Here is a 19,049-nt window from a genome sequence, read left to right on the forward strand (position 1 = left end):
CATGAAGCCTTGACACTAAGCAGTCAGAATACGGTGTTTACTCTAAGGTTGCTCTTGTACCATTAACTCTGCCCCCTTGTAGAAAACAGAGTACTGGAAACATGTGCAGCCTCTGGACAGTAGAACTTGCACAAAGCAGTTTAAAACTCCTGAATGTCAAATTAAATCCCTAAATTCCTCCTCTTTAGATGGAAATATGTGGCTGCTTGTCTATCATTGATGGAAACCTAGAGGGACCTGGCAGAAGCCTATATCACTGCAATGCATCTGAATTAACATTTCGAAAGCCCTTGAAAGTCTTTTTTAAAAGCTTTGAGTCTTTGCACACTGTATTGATCATCTATAATTTCCTTCAAAAATAATGAAGAAACTCAAGCAAGCTGGTGATAGCTGTAGGATTGCTGAGAGGTGATGGTGAATGAGGTAAGGCTAAAGGAGACAGAAGATTGAAACAGGATAAGCATGGCAGGGTCACAGCCACAGTCACAGCACTGCAAACACTGCATGGGCATATGACTTTTTTTCTTCTTTGTTTCAAAACCCTCTCTTTGTAGTGGAATTCAGGATATAGAATTTATGAATATCTCTTCTCGTGAATGCAAAAAAATCTGAAATTGGGCTGGCTTTGAATTAGGAATGGCATTTTAAAGGAAAAGGGAGATAAGCTGAATTCCTAGAATCTGGAATTTGGAAACAGCCATATATACCGTTTTTTTTTTTAACTCATTGAGTTCAACTGAACTAAAAAATCAACAACAAAAAAATTATTGTGATCCTTAACCCAATTTTATTCAAACTTCTCAGGATAATTTCTAAGACTAAGACTGATTATAGAAAATTTTGGCAAAATCCAAATATTTTAAATAAAATTCTGAGCTACTGGAGCTAGGCAAAAGAGGGGGATAATTGAATTAATACTGAAAGAAGACATTACATTATCTTGGGAATTAAGAACAGAAGCAATTGGGTGCATGTTATTGGAACTGGTATGGAAAAAATTACCAGCTTGCTGGCTTTGAGTTATTAAATGCTGGAATTCATCTGATATATATACATCACAGCAAAACAAAAGGATTGTTTTAGTAAACTCTCGTATCACAATGTGTACACCACACACCTACTTTAAATGCTCTAAGAACAGCTTCCTTCAAATTTTAGGCATCTACATGTGAGAATTAGTCTCTGTTTATCTGTCTATCATAGCTCTGTGGTTTGGAGCCTGTTACCAGCATGAGCTTATTCCTACTTCAGTGTTGCTAACTGGATAAACCCATCAAAGCAGAGAAAGAAAGGCAACAGTTGAATGCCTTTGTGCCTTCTTCTTTTCTCATGGGTGATTTAAGGGCACTGACTTTGGAGCCATAAGGGGAAAAAGTGCTGTAACAACATATTATGCTCAACCTGTTGAGTTCTTTGCAACAGGATGTTACTGAGACATGTCATGTGGCTAGGCTTTCAGAAGGGCTGTGGAATTACGTGACCTCAGCTCTTTCTGAAACTCCTATAGAGAGGGTAAAGAGAGTTTATAGATTAGAAGCAAGTGGTGCCAGCTTAAAAAATGATTCATTAAAGAAACCAGCATTTATGGTGTGCTTTATGCAATCTTCACTTTATAATTGAAAGTGCATGTCTCCAGTTCTCTCTGATCTTGATACAGTCTCAAACTATATATCATTAACTGCTACTTCAGCTACTGGTATAAAACTATTTCTTTGCAGCATAATTGTAAATATTTTTGAAAATATGACCCAAATTGTATGAGCCCTGGTAAATAAGTGCCCAGAAAGGTCATCTTCAGTTACTTCACTGTCTTGCCCAGATAGCTGGTGAAAAGAGAGAAAATAGGGAAAATACAGATGAAAAACTGGGATTTTTTTCTTTGTCTCTTATGTGAATGTTTTATTTTCTGCAAGCGACAGGGTAAAACCTTTTCATAATCTGATCAATTCACTTCAAAGTTGGTATCCATTAATACAAATTCAGCATGACTAGAAAGCTAGCAAACTCTATTAAGGACCAGAAAGGGGATCCAGTTACAAAGTTCCCTCTGCATGAAGCCATGACCTAGTGTTCTATACTGCAGGAATAAAAGTTGTCTTTAAAATATACACATTTGCAGGCCTAGGCAGTTATATGCCCATGGCTCTCTAGGTTAAATCAAACACAGGATTTCATAATTTTCATGTCATGCTACTGAGTTCCCAGCCTAAGCACCATGAGTGTGTACATATGCCCATGAATATGATGAGAAAATTCTTCCCCAGTGGAAGAAAGGGAGCTTAGAAAAGTTGTTTTGGTGACTCTTTGGTGACACTCTGTTAAATGTCAATCTAAAGGGAGCCAGTGTGATAATTTCTGCACAGTTATCTTTCATAGGTCTGAGATTCTCTGTTCCCAAATGCTTTGTTTTACCTCAACTTGACAAGTTGAGTTTATTATGAGAAGGTTTATCCACTCCTCCCAAAGAAAATCGCAGCGGATGAATTCGTGCTATAGAAAGGGTCAGCCTGCTTGTTTGTCGAAGCTAACCCCGAAAGCAGATGAATCCACATAGGGCCATTCAGCAACAGAGACTTGCTGTTGTGTCTCCTGTGGCCTCTGGCACGAATGCATTTCCAGAACACCAGAACAAGACATGTGGGACCAGAATGCTCAGGCTAGACTTTCAGTGTTTGGGGATCATCTGCCTTCACAAGCTGCACCAAACTAATTAAATGAGCTTCACAATCTACTCAGTTAAATGGTCACAATTTCCCAAATCAGTGCCAAGTGTAACTGGTGCTTAAATTGAGTTAAACTAAATTGATAAAAAGCCTGCTGAAGTCTTTTCTGTATACCAACATCAGGTTGGTTATTTTTCCAGTACAATCTGACATATTCACCCTTCTTCACTTTTCCCCAGTGTGTTACATCATTATAAAATGCTTAAATTGCTCTTCTCACACTTTCTAGAAAGAAATTAGGCAATGTCTACATAAAGTACCTTTGTAATGATGCATCTGCATTTGTACAAAGGATTTGTGCCAGTGTAATTAATTTAGTTAAAAAAAGCCCACCTTTAAACTTTTAGCAGAAGCACTTCCACAGGGACAATAAATGTATTTTCAAACCTAAATTGGAATATAAAGTAGAATTCATGGAGAAACATCAATGTAACTAAATGCTTTTTAAATTAACATGCAATTACAGTGGTTCAATTTTTTTGTGTTAACCTGAGCCTCCTACTGATTCTCCAGATATGACATAGGGGAGGTACTTGTACAATGAGGGAAACAAATACCCACTTTTGGTAAGCCTTTGAGAACCTCAAACAGTAGGCACTATGCAAGTGCCTACAATACAGTAAAGTATGATTATTACTATTTTACTCATTCAACAGTAAGTTACACAACAAAATAGCAGAAGTGCCTTTGAAAATATACATTTCCCAATGATTTGTAGGAAGAAGCTTAAATTACTTTTCTCAAAGAAAGTAGCTCACTGTGAAACCAGCTGTTTTGAGTATGAGCCAGCAGCCTCAGCAGTCTTCCTCGAGTCAAATCCACCAACACCTTTCTAAATTCACCCTCATTAAAAATGTTGATCATCCTGGTAGAAGTCCCTTAGGTATTTGCCAAGCAGTGCTTAATACAAGAACGGGGGGAAAAAAGAGAAAAACACACAAGATCTCTTTTCACTGCAATTACTTTGAAGAGAGGAGGGAAGTCATTCTTCATTATTTCAGTTACTAATCCCATCAGGTTTATATCATTATCTGATGAAAGTGTCCTTTTTCATTGTCTGAAGGCATAGTCAAGACAGACCAGTGTGACAGCTAACTTTCTGTAGGAAAAGCCTGTGATCTTTTGCTGGGATCTTGGCAACAAGCCTGCCTCCTGCCCATCACCTCCTGCCCATTGCTGCAAGCCTTCCCCTTACCACTGCCACTGCAATGCCCGCTCCCTTTTGGAAGAGTGACAAAGGAGTGCTTAAAACTAATTTTCTTCTAAAAAGTCCCACCAAAATTGCAAGTATCAGTCTGTAGTTGCTGTGTTTGAGGGATCTTTGACAGACATGCTTAATTTACAAGTGAAAATGAAGCTGATGTCTGACCAGCAAGCATCTGGGGTTGCCAGCTTGGAAACCCAAGGTAAGGCCTCTGCTAGGCTTCAGCCAGGGGAGCCTGCTCACATTCTGTGAGCAAACAGGGTTGTATGACCACGTAGTTTGTGTAGTGCCATCACCCCAACAAGGACTTGCACGAGTGGCCACCTATCTGTCTACAGCCAGGTGGATCAACTGGGACTTCTGGTCCTCAGAAAAAATTGGTGTGCCTAGGACTCAGACATATGGCATCTCACTTAGCAGTCCATAACCTTTCCACCTCTGCCATGCCTTCCTTCTTTGTAAAAACCACATATTTCAGGCAGTGTGTCCTTGCAGACACTCATACAAGTCAGGCTGTTTGCATGGAAGCAGCTGGATGGAGTTGGGTGCTTGGTTCAATTTGCAGCAGATGCAGAAGAGTACAATCAAGATCACTTTACATGTTGGTTTGTGAGGCTAATAAAAGCAGCAAGCAGTATCCTTACCTCTTTCTCCTGTTTCAACAGATGCACCAGTAAATATATGCACAAAACATTTCTGTAGAAGAAATTTGTGTCACTCTTATGTAGCTACAAGGATGCTTTCGGTAGTTATCAGTAAGAAAATCTGTGCAAACTTGTAAGACAGAAATATGTATTTGTGACAAACAGGGTCTATGGAGAGGTTGCAGTGAGGTAAATTTCTTTTAGAATATTTGAGGATCATAGTTGTTTACTTTGCTGAAGAAACTTGTATTTGAATTTCCATTTTCCTGTGAGGAAGGAATGCTTTCAGTAACATCACAGCTAATCCAGGTGGTGCCCTCTTTTTTGCCTGTAGAGTGTCAGTTGCTGGATCATTTCAGACGTGGCAGGAATGACACACAACCTTACAAATGCTGATGCACAAAACAAAACTTAGTATCTGAAATGCAAAGGAGAGAAGAATAGCCTCTCCTTTTCAGCTCTGCAGAGGTGAGCTGAAGCTCCATGGGTGATGCAGAGCCAGAGGACATGTGCTGCCCCATGCCAGCTTCCCCATGAACATGCTAGGGCACATGAAGTGCAGGGAGATATCCTCAGCTTTCCCAGGGGATTTGAGCATGAGGCAAAAAGGTATTCAGAACCTAAATTCCACTTTGTCCTTGTGCCTTATATTTCCCGCTGCATGCCTCTTGATCTCTCCAGAGACATCTTGCCAAAGGAAATACTGGGCATAAGGCTATAGCTGAAATTTCCTCTGGGGAGTAAGTGGGCAGTAATTAGGGTACTGTAAATTCATGCCCAGACTTGCTGAGCACTCACTCAAGCCCTCAGAAGTTACTCACCTGACTTTATGGCCAATACCTCAAGTACACCAGTAGGAATTAAAGAGCAGTTATTAACAGAAGATTGTGTATGCATATTGAGAGTACACATAGGAGACCTTGCCTCAAAGAACCAAAGAAATTAATGTGAGAACTTAATATTCCTAAAAGCAGTTGTAAGGCTGAAATCCTTACTGTGAAATAAACTTTTAAACAGATATTACAGGCAATGTATTCTGTCCGATGATACCTCAGAAAAAAAAACATCACCATCAAAAACCAGCTGGTTTTGCTCTGGTATTTCAGTTAAGATAGCGTTTATGTGATAATTAATGTCTGGAAACTTTGGAGGGAGGTATGCCTACACCTGCGATTGGGATAGGCTGTGTCTTCATTAGCAAAAACTGCAGCCAAGCAGCAAGAGATATGTGGAGCATAATAGATACTGAGAACTCAAGCTCAGTGGTTCTGGGAGGTGGGGATTGTTACTCCAGTCTGCCTTTAATGTGGCCCTGTGTGCTCGGCAAACACCAGGTACACACATTTTCCAGTTTTGTTTCACCTGCAGGCAGTCCCCAGCTGTGCAAGCTCATTGCAAGCGTGATCCAAGGGGAAGGGGTGAAATTCCCTTTAAAAGAACAGAAGGGGAGGTGATGGAGCAGACGTACTTTCTGTCTTACACCGACTCTAATCCCATCCCAAACAGTGACTCCCCTGCTTAGTTTGGATTTGTCATTTACCTTTCCAGCAGCATGGTGCTAGGAGCATTTCACTCATTTCCCATGTGGATGGAAAGAAGCTGGGAGATGCTTAGTGAATTCACAGGACTCATATGTGAACTAAGCAGCTCCAGCCTGCTGTGCTGTCAGGGCTGCAGGAAGAAAAGACAAAAGAAACGATATCTCTTATTTATCCATTCAGAAATACAACTGTAAATTATGTTATGATTTTGTCAATATATGGTGCTTGCAAAGATTTCAAATAACTAATGTTCTGACCTCAGGGGCCTTATTGATTTTGTAATAATTTCAAAGAGAAGCCACTCAGTTTACCATTTGCTGACGAATTCTTTGCTCCCTAAGGAATTCTTATTGAACATGTATTAAAGACAGGATAAAATAATTTTAAGGAAATGCAGAGAGATGGCTTGTTGCAAAGACTCTGCTCAGCGAATGGGTATTTAACCTCTGACCAGTGACAACAGGTCTCCTTTAGCTCTATTAGATCAACAGCAAGCTATTATAATTAAATATAAAAACTGTTTAGAGCCTCACCGAACATGTCCTGGGAATTAAAGCATATGGCAGGGATAGGGATAAAAAGACTTTCCATATGCTAATGACCCTTGATGTCTGAAATAAATTAGATCCATTAGAGTTTATGCTCAATAAAAGGAAGACTTTAAGCACTCCAAAGTTAGTGACTCGAGACCGATTTTGGCTTAGAAATTCAATCTGCCTGCTTATTAATTCTTAGTAAGGCTCTGGAGGAGACAGGGGATGCAAAATCATAATTCTGTGCTGTATCAGAATTTTAAAGTGCCATCAGTTTCTTTTCCTTTTTTCTTTTTTTTTTTTAATTAAACTATTTTTCATGCTTCACTTTTTTGTTCTCCTCATTTGATTTTGTTCCCATTTTTGTTTAATTTCTTTCTTTTTAAGGTTTCATTTATCCTATTTCAACTGAACAGAGAACCCAGAATGAATATGGATTTTCTTGTAAGTTTACTGTTTGATTTTATGTTCCTGGATGCTGATTTGATGCTGTTCCTTGAGTCAAGCTTTATTGTTAGGTCAGCTCTGTGTAACTCAGCAAAGAGGGGCCTATTCAGCAGAGTAAGTAACATGCTACTTGCTTGACAGCAATCGCAGTGTTTTGCTGTCTGCAGGTTGGCACAGAATGATAAGGGCACAAGGGAAATGGAAGAAGAGGCTGACTCAGAGACTGAAACTGTAGAGAATGAACCACCTTCTCATTAAAATTTCCTTAGCAAATGAAAGAAAGGCAGTAGAAGGGTAACTTTTCTTTGAGCCAGAACTCAGAGATCTGCTTCCTGAACTGCTGGGTTAAAAATGGGATGCTTCAAGGTTGGTAAATTGGAGGTCTGATAGCCAGGAGCTTACGGAGATTGATCACTCCCTTTCTACATCTGCCAGCTCTCACCTCTTCAGCTGGAGGGCAGTTTGGCTTAAATGGCTAAAAGAAATAAAATAAAAGTGATTTCAAATGTTTCAAACTAACAAAAATGGGGTACTAAAAAGTCTAATTTGTTTTTGCACTTCCTTTTTTCATTAGGCTATTTCTAAAACTGGGATTCTTCACTGTATAGAAACACATCAAATTTTGATCACATATTCAGACCTTTTATAAAAAGATGTCTGGTGGATAATGATGCTAGAGATTAGCTTGGAATTGGTGCTGATGATACGGTATGAGCGGCTAGTAGAAATATCACAGCCATTTTCTCACAAGACAGGTCAAATAAATCTGGGTTCCTTTTGGTAAATTACCACATTCTTTGTTTTGCTTGCTCCTGCTTTTATCCAAATACATATGTGTTAATGCCGATGATGAGAATTCAGTGTTTGATTGTCTGCTTTACTAGTTTATTTTTTTAAAGGCAAATGGACGTAAAGGGAGTAATGGCTTGACATATTACAGTTTAAAAAAAAAACCAAACTCAGGGGTAGTGATATTCCAGGTATTCCATAGGAAATGGAAATTTTGGATTCTTTAATTTTTTAAAAGTAAAATATAAGGCTTCTGAAGTTCAAAAACGCACAATATTGTTTTTGTTATCAGATAAACTTCTAAATACCAGTATTACGACACTATGTTGCTAAGACATATTATTTCATAGGATGAATTTGGTTCATGAGACTAGGTCTATAACATGTTGTGCTTAGTAGTTCACAGCCTGAGTACTAGACAGATGAACGAGTCGATAGGGAAAGAGTTAGACCACAAGTTAGAGAGAAATCAAAGATTGTTTTCCATCAAAAGGGCATACACCTGTTATATGATCTTGGAAATGGATTTCAAATTATCCTATAAAAAAGGTAGTAAATATCTGCAGGAAACAAGAATAATGAAAGTGTGTTTTCTTGAAAGTCCCTGTGAGGATCACACATTTCTTCAAGGTTCCTGGCCTCTCTCCCTCTAGCTGCTCCTGACTCGGATGACGTTGCTCTCTACGTCGGGATCGTCATAGCCGTGATCGTGTGCCTGGCTATTTCCGTGGCCGTGGCCCTCTTTGTCTATCGCAAGAACCATCGTGACTTTGAGTCAGATATTATTGACTCCTCGGCGCTAAATGGGGGATTTCAGCCTGTTAACATCAAGGCTGCAAGGCAAGGTTAGTTTTCATTTCACTCCATTTTGACCAGTTGGGGAAGATACAGTGAGGTTGTGGTCTCTTGGGCTGCATGAATGATACTCACTGGATGCTTGTTGACACTTGATAAAAGGGAGAAAGATCCATGTTCATTTGTTTCTGATAGTCAAGTGCTCAAAACCCATGTTGGTGCTTTTCAGATGTGTTCAAGAGTATAAAGCAGGGGTATTTAACTTCTGAAGAGAGGAATGTGGGAGTGAAACATAGAAACATTTATGGAAATACAGGTCCAGCTCAAATTTAAATCAAAGGCAAAGCTCTGACAGAAACAACAGAGTGATAATACAGAAATTCTATCACATCTTCCTCCCCTTTATTTCACTAATAGCCTTTTTTCCTGTGCTCTCTCTCCACAGGTATAAGTAGTAGTTTGAGAAGTACTGTGCATTTCAATAGACAATGTAGAAAAAGTTGTAGTAGAACATCATTTAATAATGAGCAATTTCATCACTGGTGCATAACAGCTTTATTACTTCCACACTTCATTGGCCAGGAAAAAAAAACACTCTAAGGGTAGTGCTGCCTTTTTCAAGACCCATATTTAAGCTGAAGAGTTCCTCTTTTTTCCCCATATCTGCTCCAGAAGGATAAATCAAAGTAAGAGTTAAGATGACGAGAGTTGTCACGTGGAAGATTAGCAGAAGTATTGTTTTCTTTGCTGGAGAAACTTTTAAAACAAATCTCCAAAAAGTGTAATGCAGGTAATAATCCCTCACTGCAGGAAGTCGTGGACATGATGGTTTTGTAGCCCTGTTGTGCCTTTTATTTCAGGAATGCTGTCATTAGACCAGTTAGATAAATGTTGCACGGCATTTAGGAAGAGGGTATTGGTTAAAACTAGACCTACTGAGTGAGAAAAACATCTTGCCCTGAAGCTAAGCATACCATATTTGAAATCTGAGTGCACCTTGGAAAAATAATCCCAGTGAAAAATCTTCATAGCAGAAACATGCTGTAATTTTATATGACAGTTGGATTCCAAAGCAACTGTGGCAATATGACCCCTGGGAATTTGCTGGAAGGTTGCATGGAAATGGAGATGAAAGTCAGGGACTTGGAGTATCTGAACCTTTGGAATAAAAGGCAAAATGCAGAATGCAAACCCAAATTGTTGCTCAGAACAGTGTCATCAGAATAGAGAAGTCATATGGTTGTTCCTTCTCACTTCCTTTGCAGACCTCCTGGCAGTGCCACCAGACCTCACTTCTGCTGCAGCCATGTACAGGGGTCCTGTTTATGCCTTGCATGATGTCTCTGATAAAATCCCAATGACCAATTCTCCAATCCTGGACCCGCTCCCTAACTTGAAGATCAAGGTTTATAACACCTCTGGTGCGGTAACTCCCCAGGATGACCTCTCTGACTTCTCCTCCAAGCTGTCCCCACAGATTACACAGTCTCTTCTGGAGAATGAGACCCTGAACATGAAGAACCAGAGCCTTGCTCGGCAAACTGACCCATCGTGCACTGCATTTGGGACCTTCAACTCCTTAGGAGGTCACCTAGTAATTCCCAATTCAGGTAAGTGCTCGCCATGTTGGCTTAAAGGTACAGTTGTTTTGTGGGTTTAAGTGGAGTTTAGCGTGCTTTTTTATGTGTGGGACAAAAGCCCACACCTGGGACTCTGCCTTTTCTTTGATCAAAACAAACTTCTTTCGCTTCTACCAAAGGACTTCAAATATTTCCTACCCAAACTCCTGACCACCTTTTAAACACTACAGGCTTGAGGAAGAGTGGCTGTAAAGCTGCCCAGCAAAAAAGAACTTGGAGGTGCTGGTTGATAGTCAGCTGAACAGAGCCAGCAGTGTGCCCAGGTGGCCAAGAAGGCAAATGGCATCCTGGCTTGGATCAGGAATAGTGGAGTCAGCAGGACTAGGGAAGTGATCATTCCTTTGTACCACAAAGACCACAGCTCAAATACTGTGTTCAGTGTTGGGCCCCTCACTACAAGAGCACAAGTCTTAGGAGTAGCAGCTGAGGGAGCTGGGGTTGTTTAGCCTGGAAAAAAAAGGAGACTGTGAGGGGACCTTCTTGCTTTCTGGAACCATCTGAAAGGAGGCTGTAACAAGATGGGAGTCAGTCTCTTCTCCCAAGTAACAGTTAAAGACGTGATCTAGTGGTGAACATGGTGCTGCTAGGTTAATGGTTGGACTTGATCTTGAAGGTCTTTCCCAACCTAAATCATTCTGTGATTCTAAACAGGATATTGCTGGGCTCTTATCCACTTTCTCAGACATGCAAGGCCTCAGATGTTCACTGTGTGAAATGAAATTCAGCATCGCCTTTTGCTTTCATGCAGTCCTAGAAAAGGGACCTCAATACAGTAAGCCTCTATTTTGTCATACCACATGAAAGAGGACAAAGTAATTTAAAAACAAATCAGTTGTTCCATTTCTAATTCATTGAAGACTATGTGTAATTGACAGCAGAATACTATTTTTGAAGGCTTTTTACCTGCACACATTATACATCCAAGGAAAATAAGGGCCCTTCCATATTTGTCTCCTTGTTATATGTCTTGTTGACTTTCTTTACAACTAAGAAATGGAGGGACTGAGCATTGAGGGCCTGTTGATGTAATTGCAAAGTGCTGCTCAGTCTTTCTCACACGGAATGAAGCCAGGCTTCCAGGCCCCTTCAGGCCACCTTGGCACTGGTAAGCAGTTTCAGAGCATCCAGGGAGCTGTTGGGCAGCCCTGGGAGAGCTCAGCTCTTGCAGACAGATCTTTTTACCACATCCATACTGCTGTTTGGTTCCTAAAGGAAGCATTGATGTTCAAATTGAAGTTCAGCACCTAGATATTTCAGTGGGTTTAGTATGATACCAAAGAGCAGCATTAACATCCAAAGTGAGGATAAATCACATCCATAAAATGTTGGATGGGGGGATACACAGGCTACACAGCAGTCAGGAATACTCCTGCCCAGTTTCTCTGAATTCAGGTAGGACAACAGCACATGTAAGACCACAGCTTACAACTTGGCCATTTTAAAGCAAGTGCCCCGAGCAAGGAGGTAGTGCCTTGTCTCCTGCTCCTTTGCTGGATCATTTCTTATTTGTTGATGTTATGGAGAAAGCAAAATGCCTAAGTGGCCCAGGACCTAGGTGGTTTCGTCCTTCCAGGATGCAATCCCACACTGCCCAAGAAGCAGCCAAAAGTAGTTGGAGTCATGGCCTCCTCTCTGAGCTACTGTGGAATAGGAGGAAAAAATATCTTTTAAATTTAAATGGAAGCTGAACTACTTCAATAAATCTGGTGCTGACTGCTGAGCAATGTTGAAAATTTGTGCTATACAGTCTTGGATTTCACATTTTCTAAGTAGCAGCTGAAGGTAGATATTAATACTCAGGTTTCTTATGCCATGGTGGTACACATTATCAGCAAAGTCTACTAGTCACATTTAATTCACATATATTAATATCAATTTGTAAAGAAAAAAGTTCAGTGCTATAATCCCTTCAAAATGATTAAAGTAATGATTTTGTAAAATAAAACAATCCATCTACTGCTACCATGGATGCCTCTGTGCTGCTTCTAGATGTGTGTATATCCTCCTCGTGACGTGATCAAAGCCCTTCATTTGCGCTATGCCTGCACTGTTATAACTACGAACATACACAGATTAGGTTGTAACAGACCCGTAAACAAACAAATACCAGAAGGCATTTGTGGAAAATGTTTTCCTAGCTAATCCCTCCCCTTCAAAGCCAGGTATTGGACTGAGCACCTGTACACCAACACATGGGAGGTCTGCAGTGTGACCAAACCCTCTATGCTAAAGAAAAGAGACAGGGCTGTACAAGGGGTCTATATAGCCTCTCCTGTGTAGACATGTATGTAAATAACCTGCCCATAGATTTGTTTTCAGCTATGTAGCAATAACTGTATTCGAATCCTTGCCACTGATTTCCAGTTAATCCACATCTGCAAAGACAGCTGGCTGAGTTGTGTCCACAGGAGTGAAATAGCTGATTCGTGGACTATGTTTGTTGTGTTCAGACATTTCTGAAATGGTAGTAACGTAAGATCAGTTTTTGATCAAGTGTGCTGCAAATCATTACTGAAAAGGGCACTGAGCATATTTGCCTACATTTTTTTCAAGGTTGGATACCCCACTTTTGAACCACTTTACAGGACTAGGCACATTAAGAGTGCCAAGAAATCCAGTTTTGTCTCCATGGTACTCTTGGAGCTTAGCACAGTAAAAGACAGCATACTAGGCACAAGAAGCCATCTTTCAGGAAACAACTAGTTCTTATTGTTTCCTGGGACAGTGCTCCACTGCTTTTCTTTCCTGATTTTAATTAAGTAAGAATTGCCTAGGGAGAGATGTCTGTCCCATTACAGCTGTTGAAAATTTTAGTGAGAGTTGTTTGTTTTTTCATCACTTTACAAGGTAAGCAACAGCATAACCATCTGTCTACTCTTTAAATAAAATAAAAGGGAAGAAAATCCTCTTCTCCACTCCCTTATTTCCATGTGGGTGCAAAGGGAGAGTAAGAACAGGCATGCTGGAAACATCAGGGTTACAGTAGATACTTTTTCTCCCAAGTTGCTGAGATCATTAGAGTCTGCTGGTGAGGGTGGCTGAAAATCTGGCATTTCAGGCTTTCTTCTGTCTCTCATGTCATTCCTTTTCACAAACCCACTTGCCCCTTTTTTGTCCATTTTACCTTTTGTGTCTCTTCTGTTCTGCAGGAGTAAGCTTGCTGATCCCAGCAGGTGCCGTTCCACAAGGGAGAGTCTATGAAATGTATCTGACAGTTCACAGAAAGGAGAACATGAGGTAAAAAACTGCCTTTATTTCCTTGTGCACTAACAGAGGGGGAAAATGTAGTAACTAAAGATCTGTGGTAATATGCTTATGCAAATCCTACTGTGTTGAAGCCGTTTGCTGACTTGGAGTTAAACACAAGCAAAGCCAAGGATAAACTTTGCCACAAAACCAGCTCAGACTTTAGCTTTTCTAACCAAGAGTTGCACTCTGCATCAAGCCTTCAGTCTGGGGCGATGCTGAATTGTAGCAGAGAGGAAAATGTGCCAGCATGAGTTTGGTGCAGCAGAGAAGGTGTGAGGTAACCTCTTGATAAAGACCAGTGCTGCAAAGAAGGGAGCAGAGGAGCAAGGTGACAAATCAGCTCAGCAGAGAGAACAGGTGCCTGAGCACCTGACTTGGAAAATCTCCTCTCCTATTAGAGTGAAGGTGAATTTTTATTTTACCCTTCATGGGCTTGGCTAGTCCATGCAGTGAAGAGATGGAGCCGAAGCTTTTGGTGTTCTCCACCTCCTTGCTGCTTAGCCCCAGAAAATGCACACCAAGGGCCACCCAGAGCCAACGCTGGGATGACCCCTGTTGTTGTCACCTGTTACCTGCATGTGTAGCCAGTTCATATTCTGGATCTTAATATCTATCTGATATTAATATCTTAATATCTATCTGATCTGGCAGCCCTGACATAAAAAAAATTATTAAAAAAAAAGACTAAAATACCATCTGAAGCCATTTAGAAAATCCTGATGAAGAGAAAGGTGAGATCTTAGGCTGCAGAATGGACTTGTGCTCTAAGGCTGAATGGCAAATGTGAAACTAAGGCTGTCATTACACGGTACTTTGCCTCTTTCTCCTCCTCATAGCTAGATATGTTTTTTGGCTCAGCCTCTTAATAGCTTTTATTATGTGCTAAGCCGCAGCTGTTTATACAGTGTGTGATATTGAACACTATTCTTTAGCTTGGTAGTCTTTCACTCAAGCTAAAATAATCTGCTTAAAGAAAAATTAAGCAATCCTCCCACCCACCCTTTTGCATACATTATTCATTGCTTGCTCTTTGAAAATAGCTAATTGCAGCTACAGAAAAAATGTCTCTGTTCAGAGCTAGTATTGATTCTATTCCTATTACTTTTGGCTGTGTTTTAAAGACATTTACAAGCAGTATTGAAAACGACTCTTTTCTGAAGAAGGAAAAAAAAATTAAAATCAGATGGCATCCTCTGTTATTCCACTTGCCCCTAAATTTCCCTTTCTAAAATACCTAGTTCTTAAAAAACAAAAACAAAATTTAAAAAAAAAAAAAAAAAAAAAAAGTCATTCCTAGAAAGAGCTATATGTGCAATTATTTCCTTTCCAGCCAGTTATGGAGGGAATCCCTGTTTCCTTATTCATGCATCTGTGGACAACTAATGTCTCAGTCTAATTTATTTTCCTCAAGGATCATAAAGCCTTCTCTGCATGCTTTGTGATAGCTGTTATTCAGCAAGTCACACAGGGAATAAAATGATAGGTTAACCTGTATTGGGAAGAGCATGGTTGGAGAGTTTTTGCCTACCAAACTGAGCAAGTATGCCAAAGTACACCTGCAGAAGTGAACAGAAAGGTGTGAGTCCTCAGGAGAGGAGAGCAGAGAGCAGGCTGCTTTGGCCGTGTGGCAGCAGGGCCTCATCACGTTGTGGTGGTATCACTTTATGGATACACCGACTCCAGCTGCTTATTTGGTTTGTGACAGTTTTTTAGCTGCCCACAAGCATACCAGGCTTTTCATATTCTTGGAAACCAAGTTTTTCTAGGACACATAAAATGGAGCTCATCAGGTGTTGTCTAGATCACTCAGAATGGAATATTCACTAAAAAGGGCTTAAACATCACAGAACTGTAGCATCCTCCTGTGTTACCTGCTCCTTTTTCCCAGATGCCAAGGAGCAGAAGTGGGTGGTTGGTGCCCAGCTGTATCTGTCTCCTGCTGAAGGACCTGTTACTAGATACTTCACTTCATGTAGCAGACCTGCAGCTCAGTCAAAGCTTCTTTTTCTGACTACACGGGCCACAGATGTTGCTTCGTATAATTGGAGTCATATGGGTACCACAAGTTACTGTGTAGTGTAATTATTTTTTAAATCTGCTACTGCAGTCTTCCACTAGCAGAGAGTGATAGTCCCCAGTAAGGACTGGCTGCAGATATTCACTTTTGCAGCCAAGCGGTAATGGCAGTGTGTTCAACAAACCCTGTATTTATTTTCATGAGCACAGTGCAAATGTGTACAGGATGAAAAGTCCTGTTAGATGTTGATGTAGTTTGGAATGGGACATATAGGAAATTTTAAGATGGGTGTTGTAATCAGAAATAAAGGCAGCGTCTTGTTTTTGATATTACAACTACCACTGAGGTGAGAATGTGTTCTCCATTGCGCTACCATAATGGAACCAGTGCAGCAACAGAGAGGTTCCCTATCACAGATCACGGATTTCCAGCAACTTAAGATTTAGCTCACACAGCTACTTCTGAACAGTCAAGCTGAAACAGTTATCTCTCAGACTCCTGCAAATTCCCCCTTTTCTTTTCCTTCCTTTGTTTTCTCAATACATTTCCCCAGTTAGTCTCTGAAAGCTATAGTACAGATATTTGAGAGACTTCAAGACCCAATAATATCACTCTTTGTGTTGCCTCGTGGATTGGGTAGGAGAGCTTTCTGAGACACTCTATTTATTCCATTTCATATTCATCAAAGCATGTGAGCACCATAAAAGCATTATCCTTCTGCAGTGAATTGGGGTTCTGTTAGCTTTCAGTAAACACTACTTGGAGGCAGTTGTTATTCTCTAAGTGTGTTAGCATAGTCGTGGCACAGTGGGCTTTCTGCTCCTGTCCTGCAAGCTCACCCTCATTCTGCCTGTCCTTTGGGGCAGGATGGATGGCAAGCAGCTACCAGGAGTGTTGACCTCATGAAATGATCCATGTGTTTTATGAAGTGGCTACAGTGGGGAAAAGGACATCTATGTATATATGGGTGTTTGTACACATATATGTATATGTGTCTGTTCACATATATATATATATCTGTAACTTAAAAAGTGACAAGCCCATAAGAGTATTTCACAGCTATCAGACAGGTTTCTATCTTGAAGCTCAGTGGCTTTTTCCATGGTGATCAGGTGCTCCCTTCCTTAGTCTGGGGAAGTGTCACCAACTTTGAGACTTGCAAGAAGGGGTCCCTGCTTGAGCTGTGGTTTCATCTATAAAATAAGCCCATTGAGGTGACTGGTACCTGGTAAGAGCCTGTTCCCTTGAGCATCTGTGAGAGCCTACGTCTTACATGGCGAGGAGTTAAATAGCATGAGTGTAAACCTCCAGCCTCCAGTATTTTCTTTACTGCCTCAGGTTAAAAAACAAATGTAGCTGTGAGCTAAATTAGTGGAACTGTGTGCTTCCTTCAGAAACATCTGGCAGTGGTCAGTGCTAGATGGGGTCTGGGTCTTGATGGACCATTGGTTTTATCTTGTATGGCAGTTCCCGTGTTTCTGTGTGTGAACCCCTGCCGAGCTTGCACAGCTTTAGGTGGAGCTACTCTTGCATACTCTAATCAGAGGCAAGAACTGCACTAAACAGATACAGCACTGTGAAGGACACTCCTGTATAATCCATCACATAGGAGGTGTTGCAAATGAGAGTGGATGTCGCTGTGCCCACAAAATGGGACAACCTTGAAGAGCAGAGCAAGCGGCACTCCTGAAGACCTTGATGTACACACATAAATGTACAAATTCCAAATTAGCTACCTTAAAAGAGAGAAGGGTCAGGTGAGCCTTGCCAGGATTTGTATCAATGACTCTATAGCAAATGCATAGAGTGCACATTAAAGTCAAGCATCTGATCAATGAATTTGATCCAAGGAGCAATATTGCCTTTTTCACCAGTAAACTTTAAGCTTAGTGATGTAAAATAAAAGAAATGGAAGTCTTCCACATCTCATTTCTTCACCTTCCTTCTGTATCTCAGTTGCGTAAACAAAATTACTTTGCAGCTCCAGAAGACAATTTCATGAACTGCCAATCACTATAATAGAAAAACTCAACATAAAAAAGATCAGTGCATGAGCAAAAAGGGAGAGCAAACTTTCAGATTATTTTCCTTCTAAAGCTAGACTGGCAGAAGAACCAGGGTCAGTAGAGAATATTAAAATTGAAACTTAAGAAAGAACACATATTAAAAAATAAAACCCCAGCAACGAAAGGAGGAAGAAAATATCTTCCCTCTAACTTTTGGGTAAGCTGTGTAGAAAGGTTTGACGTCTGTTGCTACAAGATAACCATCCCTCTCTGCCTGTTCCATCTTGTGCTTCCTGAGCTGCTGTGGTCACCTGTAGCATGTACACATGGTGGTAGGGAGCACAATGTAATCCCACTGAGGAGCAGAGATTTATCTAGTTGTGCTTACATCTGCTGCCTGACAGCTACCTTAATGAATATGGTCTGGTTTATTACAGGGAGACGGTTTTGAATGTGTAATCCCATTAAAGACACAAATTTGATTGTGAAGGGACCAGATATAGTGAATAAAAGTTTGTTTTGCTTTTAAATATAAGTTGACTGTTCTCAATAATAAGCTGTGAGGCATGGGAAAACATCTTAAAATATCTGAAGACCTTCCAGTTACTTTTAGGACCTTCTAATGAAAGTGCTAAGCAGTGAATTGAACTTTAGTCTTAGGTCTTTGTAAAACAAAAACATCTATTTGACATGCAGCTTATGTCATGTTCATACACCATGTCTTTGGAATCATGCATCTGAAAGCACAGTCTTTTCTAATAATTTGTCCCAAGACTGCTGCAAGCCTAAAGTGAAGCACTTATGGGTGGGGTTTTGGGAGCATCTGGATTTGGGGTTCTTTTTTGGATAACTGCCTGAAAGTAGGTTCTGGCCCACAGCTAACTCCCTTGCTCTATATGCTCCCCTGTGTCTCTGTCCTGGGTCTCCTGTGATCTGTAGCACATAAATCATAATACTGGATCACAACAGGCACTCCTCTAGGCTGGGATCCTGCTTTGCTGGAGCTACATCACCTGCTTCAGGAAAAGGAAGAAAATTGCTCATAATGACTGACTACACAATAACTTGTCTTCAGGGGAATTTGTTGTTTACTAATTCCATCAATTAGTGTTGGGTTTATGCTTTGAAGCAGAAAGATTAATATCTCTTGTATAATATATCTTGTCTACTGCATCTGTTTCTGTTCTCATTAGCTATAGCAAAGCATAATCCTTTCGTTTTAAAATGGAAATTTAAAACAATGAGAAGTAAGAAAAAATCTATCAAGAGATTTTTGTTTATTTGTCCTGTCAGTTGTCATAGAGCACCTCTCTGCTCTGTGGGTGCCATTGGATGGTTTAGCCTCATTCCCCTGAGTTTCAGGTCTTTATTTCGGAGATCTTGTTGCAATCCCTAAACACCCTGCTCCCTGCAGTCATGTTAGAGCTGGATTAGAAAGGGAATGTCACCATGGTGTGCTCT

At 40.5% G+C, this 19,049-nt stretch overlaps 1 protein-coding gene across 3 annotated transcripts in view; it reads left to right on the forward strand.

Moving 5' to 3' along the window:
- UNC5C (unc-5 netrin receptor C) overlaps nt 1–19,049 on the forward strand; it is a 257,370-nt gene that overhangs the window by 215,956 nt on the left and 22,365 nt on the right. For 2 of the 3 annotated variants that reach the window (XM_050338645.1, XM_050338647.1), the window contains exons 8-11: nt 7,033–7,089; nt 8,535–8,726; nt 9,942–10,286; nt 13,466–13,553. In XM_050338645.1, the coding sequence (XP_050194602.1) occupies nt 7,033–7,089; nt 8,535–8,726; nt 9,942–10,286; nt 13,466–13,553 (682 nt within the window). The remainder of the gene's footprint in view (nt 1–7,032; nt 7,090–8,534; nt 8,727–9,941; nt 10,287–13,465; nt 13,554–19,049) is intronic. The other variant, XM_050338646.1, reaches the window with a different exon arrangement.

Source organism: Myiozetetes cayanensis, unplaced genomic scaffold (assembly GCF_022539395.1).
Source record: "Myiozetetes cayanensis isolate MyiCay16 unplaced genomic scaffold, myiCay2020 scf7, whole genome shotgun sequence".
Classification (NCBI taxonomy): Eukaryota; Metazoa; Chordata; class Aves; order Passeriformes; family Tyrannidae; genus Myiozetetes; species Myiozetetes cayanensis.